This window comes from Notothenia coriiceps, unplaced genomic scaffold (assembly GCF_000735185.1).
Source record: "Notothenia coriiceps isolate Sejong01 unplaced genomic scaffold, NC01 NC01_scaffold00019788, whole genome shotgun sequence".
NCBI classification, from domain to species: domain Eukaryota; kingdom Metazoa; phylum Chordata; class Actinopteri; order Perciformes; family Nototheniidae; genus Notothenia; species Notothenia coriiceps.
The window spans coordinates 12,174-27,173 of NW_011352489.1; the positions used below are offsets into that span (position 1 = coordinate 12,174).

At 41.2% G+C, this 15,000-nt stretch overlaps 2 protein-coding genes across 5 annotated transcripts in view; one reads left to right on the forward strand and one right to left on the reverse strand.

Annotated features, from left to right (window-relative positions):
* Positions 1–3,418: 3,418 nt before the first annotated feature.
* selp (selectin P) lies at positions 3,419–10,531 on the forward strand. 4 transcript variants are annotated; one of them, XM_010779072.1, is made up of 18 exons: positions 3,419–3,491; positions 3,566–3,644; positions 3,733–4,119; positions 4,554–4,661; positions 4,744–4,929; positions 5,616–5,795; positions 6,287–6,472; positions 6,578–6,760; positions 6,855–7,037; positions 7,131–7,316; positions 7,448–7,633; positions 7,765–7,950; positions 8,082–8,267; positions 8,398–8,583; positions 8,662–8,850; positions 8,935–9,123; positions 9,895–10,008; positions 10,097–10,531. In XM_010779072.1, exons 1-18 carry the CDS (start codon positions 3,486–3,488, stop codon positions 10,165–10,167), a joined length of 2,991 nt encoding a protein of 996 aa, XP_010777374.1. In that variant the 5' UTR covers positions 3,419–3,485; the 3' UTR covers positions 10,168–10,531. The 4 variants fall into 4 exon arrangements, with proteins under 4 accessions (XP_010777374.1, XP_010777377.1, XP_010777376.1 ...); XM_010779075.1 differs by lacking the exon at positions 8,082–8,267; XM_010779074.1 differs by lacking the exon at positions 7,765–7,950.
* A 3,359-nt stretch (positions 10,532–13,890) lies between these two features.
* lmx1a (LIM homeobox transcription factor 1, alpha) overlaps positions 13,891–15,000 on the reverse strand; it is a 5,337-nt gene continuing 4,227 nt past the window's right edge. Inside the window, exon 7 of the mRNA XM_010779079.1 lies at positions 13,891–14,370. Coding sequence (XP_010777381.1) covers positions 14,228–14,370 — 143 coding nt within the window. The 3' untranslated portion in view covers positions 13,891–14,227. The remainder of the gene's footprint in view (positions 14,371–15,000) is intronic.

Below are 15,000 nucleotides of genomic sequence, written 5' to 3' on the forward strand. Positions count from 1 at the left end.
GTGTCGTACGTACGTACGTACGTACGTACGTCGTCGTCGTCGTCGTCGTACGTACGTACGTACGTACGTACGTACGTACGTACGTACGTACGTACGTACGTACGTACGGTACGGTACGTACGTACGTACGTACGTACGTACGTACGACGTCGTGTAGTCGTGTGTACGTGTGTGTGTGTGTGTGTGTGTGTGTGTGTGTGTGTGTGTGTGTGTGTGTGTGTGTGTGTGTGTGTGTGTGTGTGTGTGTGTGTGTGTGTGTGTGTGTGTGTGTGTGTGTGTGTGTGTGTGTGTGTGTGTGTGTGTGTGTGTGTGTGTGTGTGTGTGTGTGTGTGTGTGTGTGTGTGTGTGTGTGTGTGTGTGTGTGTGTGTGTGTGTGTGTGACAAAAGATCCAGGTTAACCTGATCCAGAAACAAGATCTCTGTGCATGTCCACTAGAGCTGCAGTCTGTCTGAAGACAGGGCAGGAACAATGAGAGAGGGCGTGCGTGTGTGTGTGTGTTTGCATGCAAGGGGAATACCTTTATCTGAGATATTTAGTTAGGCTGTGTGTGTGTGTCTTCTTTTTTTCTCATTCTTTTTCTTCTTCTTTTTCTTCTTCTTCTTCTTCTTCTTATCATTATTATACTTGTATTAAACAAGGACCATATATAAAAAATAATTTAGCTATTAGCCGATTTCCCACTGCAGTCCCAGGGTAAGTACACACAACATCAGGAGAGCACATACACAAAGTCACATCTTAGTAAAAATGATAAACACAGATCAAACCATGGATCAACATATAAATACCAGCACATTTATCAATAACATTTCACAATACAATTGAACAAAAAACTAAAATGACTGCCAAGTAAATGTTGAAGAGAATGGTTGTTCAATATCCATTTCTTTGCACCATGGGAAAAGAGTAAAAGTCTGTACATGTGTTCAGCTTAAAGCTGGTTGTGTGTGTGTGTGTGTGTGTGTGTGTGTGTGTGTGTGTGTGTGTGTGTGTGTGTGTGTGTGTGTGTGTGTGTGTGTGTGTGTGTGTGATAATAAGATGAGTGTCTGGCAGAAGTGTACACACACACACACACACACACACACACACACACACACACACACACACACACACACACACACACACACACACACACACACACACACACAACCAGCTTTAAGCNGGCTAATGACTGATCCGAGCGAGTTTGTGTACAAGGAGAAGAGGAGGGGACCAAGAACAGAGCCCTGAGGGACCCCTGTAGTTAATTGACAAGGGTCGGACTCGGACCCTCTCCAAGTTACCCTGTAGGTACGGTCTTTGAGATATGAGGTGAGGAGGGAAAGTGCAGTGCCTGAAACTCCAAGTTTTTGGAGAGTTCGAAGGAGGATCTGATGATTCACCGTGTTGAATGCAGCAGACAGGTCCAAAAGGATGATGACAGAGGAGAGGGAGGCTGCTTTGGCAGTGTGCAGTTCCTCAGAGACAGCAAGGAGAGCAGTTTCTGTGGAGTGACCTGGCTTGATACTATTTAAGAACAGTTCTTGAGTAATTATACTTCATTAAATTCCACAACTGTTTACATGTATGCAGCAGAAACAGCAGTAGTAGAAGTAGTAGCAGTAGTAGCAGTAGTATAATTAGTAGTAGTTGTAGTAGCAGTAGTAGCATTAGTAGAAGTAGTAGTAGTAGTAGTAGTAGTAGTAGTAGTAGCAGTAGCAGTAGTAGAAGTAGTAGCAGTAGTAATAGTAGTAGTAGTAGTAGTAGTAGTAGTAGTAGTAGTAGAAGTAGTAGTAGTAGTAGTAGTAGTAGTAGTAGTAGTAGTAGTAATAGTATAAGTAGTAGTAGTAGTAGTAGTAGAAGTAGTAATAGTAGAAGTAGTAGTAGTAGTAGTAGTAGTAGTAGTAGTAGTAGAAGTAGTAATAGTAGAAGTAGTAGTAGTAGTAGTAGTAGTAGTAGTAGTAGTAGTAGAAGTAGTAATAGTAGAAGTAGTAGTAGTAGTAGTAGTAGTAGTAATAGTAGAAGTAGTAGTAGTAGTAGTAGTAGTAGTAGAAGTAGTTGTAATAGTATAAGTAGTAGTAGTAGTGGTAGAAGTAGTAGTAGTAGTAGTAGTAGTAGTAGTAGTAGTAGTAGTAGTAGTAGTAGTAGTAGTAGCAACCCTGTTTAGAAAAGTAAACATTGTTCTGTCTACGATTGTATGACTTAGGATAAAAATGAGTGTTTTTCCCCAGACTACAAGCAGGCCCTGCTGGCTGTAGCTGGGAGTGCAGCGCTGTCAGTCCTAAGCTACCTCTGCTTCTGCTGGATGAAACGCAGAAAAAGTGAGTGTTCCTCAATCGCGCTTCATTGAAATAGAGATGCATGTTATTGCAACAGACCATAGTAATCTTTTTGTCTGTTAATTTCTCACAGGAAAGAAACTTGCCCAACTAAGGTCAGTGTTGAAATGTACTCATCGAATGCAGCGACACCCATTTATGCACAATCAACGTGAAAGTGTATTGCTTTAGTTCCTTAAAACATTGGTATTTAGTTCACTGAATCATTCTGTCAAGTATTTTACGAGAATACAACCTCAATTATATACAGTACTTTACTTTACAAAAACATAACATAGTAGAATAAAGTGGTTTACGTAAGTTGCAGGAATAGGGAAAATAATTGTTCAAAAAATTAGGATGTAAAATGAAATACTGTAGATTAGAATACATTCTGCACACTGAAATAATGTAGATGTCGATAAAAATATGTGACTCTATTAATCAATGTGTTTGTCCTTCATAGGGAGCCTGAGGAAGTGACAAGTCCGTTCTGTGAGGGACAAACATGAAGGACAAGTTTGACCTCATTTATGTCTTAATAAAATATATACTGACTGGAATTAAGTTAATTGGATTCTTTTGAGTAAATTATTGACATTTACTGTAATGTAAGCAGTCACCAGCTGTAAGCATTGTTTCCTGATATATTGTATGTTAAAGCTTCATTGGGTTATTCTGTAGGGATAAATGTAAGTGTGTATTTGTGTGTACATGATTTATTTTTCCTCAGATCATATATATGTAAACATATGTAATAACATTAAAGGTGCATTTCTGTGGTATTATTGTTAAAGAAACATTAAAATGAATAAAACTAATTAAAAAAAGTTTGTGTGATGATGTCTGTATGAGTTTGATGCATGTGTGTGTGTGTGTGTGTGTGTGTGTGTGTGTGTGTGTGTGTGTGTGTGTGTGTGTGTGTGTGTGTGTGTGTGTGTGTGTGGCTGACTGACTGACTGACTGACTGACTGACTGACTGACTGACTGACTGTGTGTGGGTGTGTGTGACTGTGTGGTGTGTGGCTGTGTGTGTTCCCAGAGAGTTATGGGTGGTTCAGTATTGTCCTTCCTGAGAGGAAGTTACGGCAGATGTGATATTACAAAATTGGTCATTGACTCAATTACCACTTTGCCATTGATCGTAAGCAAAGTCAATGTAACAACAAGATTGAGTGAAGACAGATATGAAGGTAAGACCTGTGATATATCGGTGTTGTTAATTCACGTTTATGTGCAAGTATGAAAATAACTCTTTTGATTTCAGATGTTTCAACAATCAGTTGATACCAGACAAGGCCTGCATCACATTCTGCTGATAGCTGCACTCATTGGATTTGTCCAAGGTAGGTTTACATACTTTTATAAATTATTGTATCTCTTGTTTCTTCACTAGTTTAATCTTCGTATCATCATCCTTTGACCTCATCTTAGACCTGAGCAGCGGAGGAGGAGCGCATGCATGGAGCTACGACTTCAACATCAGTTCAAACCGCGAATGGCTGAAGGCCCGTCAGTGGTGCCAGCAGCACTTCACAGACATGGTGCCCATCAGGAACCAGGAGGAGAGTGACTTCATCAACGATTTTCTACCTTTTAACGCAAAATATTACTGGATAGGCATAGGCAAAAGGGAGGGAGAGTGGGTCTGGAAAAAAACAGACGAGAAGGTGCCAGAAGATGCTCAGAACTGGGCGGCAGAGGAGCCAGATAAAATCGCCACTCAGGACTGTGTGGAGATTTACATCAAGAGGGATAAAGACACAGCCAAGTGGAACAACGAGAACTGTCACAAGAGGAAGGGAACCGTCTGCTATGGAGGTTACATTTATTTATTTATTTATGATTGACACATAAACTGACTCCAGATTTATTGTAGCATGTGAGATTAATGCTGCAAATGCAGAAATTATTTGTAACAGCAACAAGATGTTATTTTTACAATGCTGATACTTGTGTTTTTTGTGTTTTTTGAAATGTCTGTGAACTTATTGGATTTGATTTCATCAACGTGTGCTTGCTCTTCTTTAAATCATAATCTATTCATTTTATTTTTGCTTTTTATCTGCACCTACCCTTTACTTTAACAATATAAGTTGTTCGACAAATTCAGGATTTCTAATTGTTTTTCTAAATCCAAATACAAATAATGCATAAGTTTGAATACACAATAATAAAACGACCTATTAATGAAATACAATCACGGGATGCTTGATACTTTATACACGTGTGCTAAGTAGTCTTTCTGTACGCAGCCTCTTGTAAACCAGAGTCCTGCAGTGCCAATGCAGACTGTGTGGAGACGGTGGGTAACTACTCCTGCCAGTGCCATCCTGGTTTCCTGGGGTCACGCTGTGAAGAGGGTGAGCAAAACTTTAAACCACGCATAACCTTTTACTCTGAGTATAATAAACTGTCTAAAGATATATTGTTTTTCTTCTTTAGCAATCGCGTGCAAACCCCTGCTGGACCCAGAACAAGCTTCCAGCAACTGTTCCCGTCCCTACGGGTCAAATAGTTTCAACTCTTCCTGCCGTTTCTTCTGTGATCTCGGCTTTCGCATGGTGGGCGAGTCCCCTCTGCTGTGCCAGGCCAGTGGACTGTGGACCCACCCTGTTCCTCTGTGTCAAGGTACAACTGGGGTCCAACAATGTCAAAACTGTCCCAGCTAGTGGAGCAGGGTGGACCCAATGCTGAGGGCAGGAAGACTTAAAAGAAAATACCTTTATTTAAAAGGTTGGGTACAAAAAAAGGCAAGGCAAAAAAAGCAGAACAGACACTCTACATTTATACATCAGTTTAATGTTTAATATTCCATCTGTCACATACTTATGTATATATAATACCTTGCTTTATATCTTGTTATTGTTCATTTGTAAATTCAACATTTTTTATTTTCTACTTTCATTTTTATTTCTTTTTTTTTAATTTGTATTGTACAATGCCATGTCTTTTTATGCTGCAACACAAAAATGTCCCAAATTGGGATAAATAAAGTACTATCTTATCTTATCTTAATACATGTTGCCCGATGTACACAAATCTGAAAAAGACTAAACAAAAGAAACAGGAGCTTAATACAAGCAGAACTGGATAAAGGAGGGGTCAACTAGTTGCAGAGTTATTGAGAAACAGGTGGAAGTAATAAAGATGGACTTACATTGAAAACAGGTGGGAAAATACACAAACATAGGAAGTGAAATCAGACAAGACACAGGGAAAGAAAACGTTTTAAAATGTCAAAAGGACAAACAAAAAACAAATGTGATTTCCAATGTCAAAGACACAATTAAAATATTGTTCCTTTCCTGTCTCAGTTGAACAGTGTCCATTCCTGAACCACAGCAGCATCAAGAACTGCAGCCACCCGATCGCCCCGTACAGCTTCAAGTCCGTCTGCGAGGTCCGGTGTGATGAAGGCTACGAGCACCGTGGACCGGACCAGATACGCTGCCACCACAACGGCCAGTGGACATCCATAGTCCAAGATTGTACAGGTAAAGTCATCACCTTTTAAATATACCCCCAATCATGTTTTAAACTAGCCTGTTACCTGTCTTAAACTCTAGTAATTGAAGGTTAGGAAGGTGAATATGTTTTGTGAAATTCTCCGTAGCTGCCACTTTTCATGTGATTTCCTATTGTGTAATACTTGACTCTTGCTAATAGATTTACAGCCACATTTTGGTTATACATAGCTGGCCTCAAAGTGCAGTCACATCCTGTCCAGACTGCACTGCGGATCAGATTCAGGTCGCACATGTTATCGCTTTACTTCACACTCATTTTCGCCAGCATTGAGAAAACAGCATTGTAATTTAGTCTGGGTGGGAAGTTATCGTTTCCTTTGTCTGTACATTACGTAAGAAATCATTCTCCCACCTCATGCTTTTGCTATGTTTATATAAGTGGAGTCACAATACATGTGTTTCATAAGAGCATTGATTTCCATTGAGTGGCCTGATTTGTATCTATATCCCACCCACAGTAAAAAGGTGCTCCCCCGCTTTCTTTCCTGTCTCGGGCAATGTGACCTGTGTGGACGCTGTGGAGCCTTTCTCTTTTGGTTCACGATGCAACTTCACCTGCCAGGAAGGCTACTACCTGACCAGAGACGACACATACACCTGTCTGGCCTCGGGACAATGGAGCAACCCTACACCTACATGCACAGGTGGGTCACAGAAATTATGTCAGGGCTCCCAGAAAGCATCAAAATCGTCCTGAGAACAAAAAATGTACACTGCTCTGATGATTGATAAGATTTCTTCTTCTGCAGTGGTGCAATGCAACAGTTTAAAGGCTCCACCTCATGCCTCCATGCGATGTCAGGACCCAGGAGTGAACAGCTATGGCTCAATATGCTCCGTGCTATGTGAAGAAGGATTTGATCTGATTGGTGGAAACATGACGAAATGTTCTGCCCAGGGAAACTGGAGTCATGCACTTCCTGTTTGCCAGGGTACGTGATTAAGTCTGTTCTTTTTTCTCTTTCACCTTAAATTGAAAACAAGTTTGTGTAATCCATCTCTCTCTTGTCTCTGTATATCTTCAAGCTAAGAGGTGTGACCCAATAAATCCTCCTCATGGCTCCCTATCCTGTTCCGACCCAAACGGACTGTTCAGTTTTGGGTCTCTGTGCAAGACAACCTGCGACGAGGGCTTTCTTCTGAATGGGACCAACAGCACTGAGTGCACTTCCCAGGGTGTCTGGAGTGCAGACATCCCACAATGCTCGGGTAAATCTGTTGTTGTAATTTCTTCCCCTGTACCACTTCACCACATGAAATTCAAAACATTGCTAATCTTTCCCTCTCTCTGATGCCCTCCAGCTAAAAGATGTCCCACCCTGAGCTCCCCCTCTCATGGCTCCATAGTCTGCTCTGATTCTCATGGAGAGTTCAGTTTTGGTTCTCGGTGCACGTCAACCTGTGAGGAGGGTTTTCTTCTGAATGGGACGGCTGTCAATGAGTGCACCTCTCTGGGCACATGGAGCACAGATATCCCATATTGCTTAGGTATATTATACATCTTTAAATGATAATCTGTTAATTGCCATCTGTTGAACGAACCTTAATTTAATGGTTAAGATCTCTTGAGTGTGTTTTTTTTTGAAAAGTATTTGGTGTATTGCTCTCTACCCCTCCAGCTAAAAGATGTCCCACCCTGAGCTCCCCCTCTCATGGCTCCTTAGTCTGTGCTGATCCTCATGCGGAGTTCAGTTTTGGTTCTCAGTGTGTATCAACATGTGAGGAGGGTTTTCTCCTGAATGGGACGGCTGACACAGAGTGCACCTCTCTGGGCACGTGGAGCACAGAAATTCCACGTTGCTTAGGTATATTATACATCTTTAAATGATCATCTTTTAATTGCCATCTGTTGGGGGAACCTTCATTTAATGGTTAAGATCTCTTGATTGCAGTTTCTTTTTTAATTATTTGGCTATATTTTTCTCTACCCCTCCAGCTAAAAGATGTCCAACCCTGAGCTCTCCCTCTCATGGCTCCTTAGTCTGCTCTGATTCTCATGGAGAGTTCAGTTTCACTTCTCGGTGCACGTCAACCTGTGAGGAGGGTTTTCTGCTGAATGGGACGGCTGACACAGAGTGCACCTCTCTGGGCACGTGGAGCACAGAAATTCCACGTTGCTTAGGTATATTATACATCTTTGAATGAAAATCTGTTAATTGTCACCTGTAGAAACGAACCTTAATCTAATGGTTAAGGTCTCTTGACTGTGTTTGTTTTTTTAAGTATTTGGTGTATTGCTCTCTACCCCTTCAGCTAAAAGATGTCCCACTCTGAGCTCTCCCTCTCATGGCTCCCTAGTCTGCTCTGATTCTCACGGAGAGTTCAGTTTCACTTCTCGGTGCACGTCAACCTGTGTGGAGGGTTTTCTGCTGAATGGGACGGCTGACACAGAGTGCACCTCTCTGGGCACGTGGAGCACAGATATCCCACATTGCTTAGGTATATCATACATCTTTGAATGAAAATCTGTTAATTGTCCTGTATTGGAGGAATCTTCATTTAATGGTTGTGTTCTCTTGACTATAGTTTCTATTTAAATCATTTGGTGTATTGCTCTCTACCCCTCCAGCTAAAAGATGTCCCCCCCTGAGCTTTCCCTCTCATGGCTCCTTAGTCTGCTCTGATTCTCATGGAGAGTTCAGTTTCACTTCTCGGTGCACGTCAACATGTGAGGAGGGTTTTCTGCTGAATGGGACGGCTGACACAGAGTGCACCTCTCTGGGCACGTGGAGCACTGAATTATCCCACTGCCTGGGTAATAAATCATATGAGAGCTGAGCACTTTATTTGCCTTATTTGTTCTGGAACTCATATTTTTGGTTGCTATCTGCAGCACGGCCATGCCCCCTACTGGACAAGGCCCCACATCACGGGAGGATGAACTGCAGCCATCCGTACTCCTCTTTCAGCTATGACTCCAGCTGTGACTTTGAATGTAATGAGGGCTTCTGGCTGAGAGGAACACCAACTATGACATGCAATACCTCAGGACACTGGCGTCAGGATCCACCCAGCTGCCAGCGTGAGTGCTTAACTTAACTCACTCTTGCTGTTCTGGTTATCCAACAACTGACATGACATACAATTTCTATATTTTTTATCTCAGCGTTACAGTGTGAGGCTATTCCTGCCTTGTTTGGATCCCTGTCTATGAACTGCTCCCATCCTCTGGGGAACTTCAGCTTTGGCTCTCAGTGTATTTTTGCCTGTGAAGGGGGATTCTCCATGAATGGCACTGAGCTGTTGTTTTGCTCCTCCTCTGGGATTTGGAACGACAGCCGGCCAAACTGCACAGGTAATTAGATTGATGTCTGTGATGAACATGCAAACATGCTGATTTTCAACACTTTATTAACAGTGCACTCAAATTACAGATTGCTAAATGTAATCGGGTTTGCAGGAATTTGATCTTAAACTCAAACATTGGTCACGTGTCTTGTGTATTTTTGTATTAAGATTTGTATCCGGTGGCGTTAAATAAACAATTAAAGGATAACAAATATGATCTTCCTGAGGGGGGCATAACAGTTATTTATATAGTTCAATTAAAAACCCAGCCTCATTGTGGCATTAGAGAAAATAAGACACACAATTCATAAGAATACATCATCTGCCAATTAGGGCTGCTCGATTATGGCAAAAATCATAATCTCGATTATTTGGGTCAATAATTGATATCAGGATTATTAAAAACGATTATCCATTTACTTTGAAAAAAGATAATCGTTTTATTTAGATTACGTTGTTTTCGTAATCATTGCAAGCCATAATCGTAATTGCGATTAAAATACGATTAATTGAGCAGCCCTCCTGCCAATCATAAATGTCCATTCTGTCATGCGCCAATCGGATAGAGGTTAAAAAGCGAACTGTGAAAGTTTACACATTCACCTGATGGTGGCGCCAGAGGGAAAGTGAGGCGATTCACCAAAATGAATACCTGAACAAACTTTGACTGTGATGTGTCGTGTTGGGATATTGCAGTTTGATCAAGAAAACATTAGTTAGGAATAAATACAAAATGTTAGAAACTGTGATTTTTGATACTTGATATTTGTCTCTGTAGAGGATCTACCAGTGTGGGCTGCCTTGCTGCTGTCTTCAGGTATCGGAGTGGTCGTGGCGCTGGTCCTGATTGGACTGGCTGTGTTGATCATAATGAGATTTAGAAAAAAAAGTGGTGAGACCGACTGAAATGCTGCTGTACAGTTTCACGTATGGAGCATGTTGTAGCACTCACAGTTTATTCCTGTTTCTGATCTTTGCAGGACATAACATGATGTCTGAAGCACCAGCATGGGGAGACAGAGAGAACCCAGCATTTGATTTTGACTCCTGATTTTTCTAATCATTTCAAATTCTTTAGCCTAATGCTCTCAATCAATACATCAAGCTTGTTTAAAATACAACACTGGAACCAAGAAATTGCACATAGTAGGAATAGAGCTTTGAATTGATGGGTTATTACAATTTCCACTCAATAAAAATTAGATCATTTAAGATTCAAAGACTTCATTTGCAAAAGCACAATATAGTGGAGTTGTTGTCAATGAAAGTCCTAAATCCCTAATCCCTAATTATACGCATTCTGCATGAAAACCCTCTCATGTTCTTAATGACACAAAATACAGTCAATGGGCATATTTTTCTCTCTGTCTTGCTTTGTATATTGCTTGATTGACAATAAACTATTTTGAATTGTCTCTTTTGACTCACCAAATACCTCACAATAAAAGATGAATGGGATATTGATCACTTTTCTAGTCCTAGTGAACACTCAAAGCTAAGTTACAGCACATGCCGGCATTCACCTATTCACACAAACAATGTATACACTGGTGGCAAAGGCAATACCATCAACTTGATTACTTATTATGTTTCAGTACATTTACATACATCTGGAGCAAATTGGAGTTTGGTATTTTGCCTAAGGACACTTTGAATTGTAGACTGCAAGGATCAGGTATCGAAACCTCGACCCTCTGATTGATAGATGACCACTCATGATGACCCACAGGAGGCTCAGGAGGCTGTGATTCTTTATCCATGTCCATGTTTATTGGTGCTGAATGGGTTGACCCTGTGTTGCTGGTGCCCTCCCTAAAAGCTCAGTTTGCCCACATGTGACCTCCCATAGTGGAACTAATACTGAGGGGTCAATTTAGGAAGTGACAGAAAACCTTTGAGATTACCAGACTGCCACAAAGTGTCAAATTAGCACATTTAGTGTCCAGAAAGCTGGTGTCACTGAATGGTGAGAAAGTGATCTATTATCAGTGTCCGCTCAATGTGTCACACTGGGCACCAATCCAACATTTAGGGACAATACACTGCCCCCGGCCCGAAGTACAGTATCCTGGATTAACATGAACCTCTCACATGTTGTAGAGTAGACAAATAGGGCTGATGTACATGTTGTATTTACTAATTTAGCTGTAAATCCATTGTCTGGATTGTATCGATATTCTTCCATATGGCTGTATCTACTGAATTGAGTCTTCCCAGTGCATCTGTGCCAAAAGTATACCCCCGGACTCTTAATATGAGCTGCAAATGGCCAATGGAGTGTCTTCAGCAAAGCGTGTGCATCTGTTTTGGCGCTGCAACAGCATGAAGCCAATTATAGCGGTTAAAAGACAGAGGGTTTGTGGCCCGTGGTTGGCATGAAGGGTGCAATAAATAACCACACTGTCGACAGGAAAGTGTTTGGCTACCGTCAGAATAATAATGAGGTTATTGCTACCCGCTGTGACCGTATGATCACGGTTTGATTATTTTTCACATCCCACCCACTGCTGCTGGCAACCATGCACACGTGCCAACTGTGCACAGACTCACACACAAGAAGGGGAAGAAGGGCAGTGGCTTCATTTCCTCATATGTAAGCCTCTCTTTATCTGAAGACACAAGGAAGTACATTATGATACTTCAGTCCTTGGAACAAAGAGAGTTGTTCCACCTGCACACACACACACCGGCAGCAGAGGTGGAAGAAGTATTCAGATGCTTTACTTGAGTGAAAGTATCTAATATTATTCTCAAAATACTTCATTATAAGTAAAAGTCATGTATTTACTTAATCTTACCCAAGTAAAAGTACAAAAGTATTACCAGAAAAATGTACTTAAATTATAAAAAGTAAAAGTAATCATGGTGAAGAAAAACTGCCTTTAAGTGTGTTTATAATTATATGCATATATGTGACATGTTACGACAAACCAAGTTCATATTGACTTTTTATACAATTTGACTTGTGACTCAAAAAGAGTTAATCCACCAGTTTAGTTTTTGGAGATGCATTTTCTTTTTTTAAATGTAGCTAAAGATATTTAATAAATTAGTAAAATTACATTATTTCCCTTTAAAATGTAGCGGAGTAGAAGTATAAAGAAGCACTAAATGGAAATACTCAAGTAATGTACCGTAATATTCTACTTACATTTCACATAATGTTATTAGGTTTGTTGAAAGCAATAATATTACGTTTGAATAACAAATTAGGTTCAACTTGATATTAATGCCTTTAACTAACCTAATACAGTTGTGTGAAATTTGTTGACATAATACATTGAATTAAAGTCAACGTTACAGTTTGTTCAGTGTACTGTACTGAAGTTCAATGTTGAGGTACTTGTACTTGAGTACTTCCCACCTCTGGCCAGCAGACACTAGCAGATACAGACACAGATACAAAAGCAGAGAAACACACACTGTGTATACTCTGCTGCACACTTCTGCAGCGCTGCTTGGCAGGAGCATACCGCGGTGACAGACAGTTAGATTGTTCCTGACCATTGACTTGCGCTCTCTGCTCGGAGAGGTCTGATTTCATAGTGGGAAATATGAGAAGGGTCCAGGAGAGGGTTCACGGCTGGGGCAAGGAGGCACTCCATACAGTGGGGCTTCATATCTCTGTGTCACCCTGGGCATTCTCCCCTGACACAGCTTTCAGCCCCTCCGTTGTCTGGAGGGTTTTCTCAACCTCCCTCCCCAGGATCGGTGCATTCCAGCTGGCCACAGAGCCTGGGTGGTCCCCCTCCTCCCCTCCACTCCTGTATGACTGTGAGGAAGGAAAAGGCAGAAAAATGCAGCGAAGGCCTTTGACCGCGAGGAGCACAATGTGAGCGTTGATGATGGCGGCGTGGATGTGATGGTTACCTGCCACTGACCCATACAGCTGTCATAGCCCGGCGTTTCACAATCTGATGATCCACCCAACAGTCGGGGGGGGGGGAAGATGCCTCGCTGACCTGTCACCTAGATCGGATTGATAAGCACCGAGGACGGACTGACCCGGCGCTAACCCTCAGCATGAATACCCCATCTTCATCGTGAATCAGCCCCACATTTTACACATTCACTGTCTCATACATTATCAACAGCATCTCTGAACCCATGACCTGAACAGAGAATATGAATTGCAACAAATCGAAGATACAGGGTCCCGCAATTTAGCAAGGTCTCACTGAAGCATTCCTTTGTGCACCACACTGAAGAAATTAAACATTGACTTTAATTCAATGTGTTGTCAACAGATTTCATATAGCTGTATTTGGTTCGTTGAAAGCAATAAAAAACCGTAATATTAATGATTTTAAGTTACCTAAAACAGATATGTGAAATCTGTTGACCTATATTAATTAAAGTCAATGTTTCAGTTTTTTCAGTCCATCTTCATCGTTAATCAGCACCATATTTGACACATTCACTGTATCTTAAAGTATCAACATCATTGCTGACCCTAACCATGTCCTGAACAGTGAATATTAATTATTACCATCAAATCGGAGATACAGGGTCCCATCATTTAATACTGTAAGGTTAGACTGAAGCATTATTTTGAGCACCAGACAATGCTGACATTAAACAAAGAGCTAAATCCCAGGTGAAATGTACGTTAGAGGGTCTTGAGCATGTTTCTCTACAGTGACCGTGATGTTTTGTTGAATGTTGTTCCCTTGTTTCTTCTCTTAATTAAATATCTATCTCTGTTGATGTTGCAAATGGAGCTTTTGTGAAATGTTAGACTCGATCTGACAATAATCGTAACGTATAACCATTATTTATTGATCATTGTTGATTCATTCAAGATAAACAGCATACACACATTGTGAGAATAAATACACACAAACAGTTATTTACATTAGTGGATGCGGTTAATAATCAAACAGAGCGGTCCGCGTCGTGCATACACAGGAGCCTGCATGTGTCGTACAGATTGTAAAGCATTGGAGGCAGTGGTGTAATCGTGTTTAAATGGACATGCACGTTGCATATTGCATGGTGTCAGTGTACCCACGTCTCCCTTTTGCAACCACTTCTTCTACTTTCTTGTGCACGGTGCGGGAACAAAGGGATGAGGGAGACACACCGTTTCTCTCTGAGTCCGATCTCCACCCTCAGGAGGTGAAGTAAGAGTCCTGCATGGAGTAGAGGCGGTCGATGGGGGTGAGCAGAGAGGAGTCCCCCAGGGAGAGGCAGTCGCTGTCAGGCACGTGACACAGAGCGTCTCTGTCCATGTCTCCGTACAGACCCTTAAAACCTGAAAAATACACATTTAAAAAGGTATTTCACGATGTGCAAAGCTAAGCCAATATAAATGACTATGTCTGTGATAAAAAAACATTAAACTTTAGTGGTAGAGACGTGCCGATTGTTGGTGGTTTTGTAATTTAATTGTACCTTAATATATCATTTTGTTGTTAATTTCCATTTTATGCACCATTAAATGATATGGTAACAGTATTTTGGATTCCTGGACAGACAATTACATGAGAGTTTAATGCAGGGGCGGACTGGGACTACAAATCAGCCCGGGACTCTCGACCGGCCCACTTCGGTACCGCCGGCCCACCGCGGTGCTCGTGACTTACCGCAGAGGTAGACATTAAGGGTAAAATGCCACTGGCATTATATTATCACTGGCCCCACCATTGTAACCACTGGCCCGGAGCATTCGTCCAAAAAAAGAAATCGATGTTGCAATAGTAATGTATGCACTAACTACATCACTACTTGTACTACAACATTTGAATCATCAGTTCTTCCTCATTTTCCTCAATTGTTCATATTTGGTTTATTCAAATAATGATATTGTGGTCATTGTTAAAAAAAAATCTTTCATTTGGTCCTTTGCAAAAAATGGTAAATTCTACAGCACATTGACACAAAG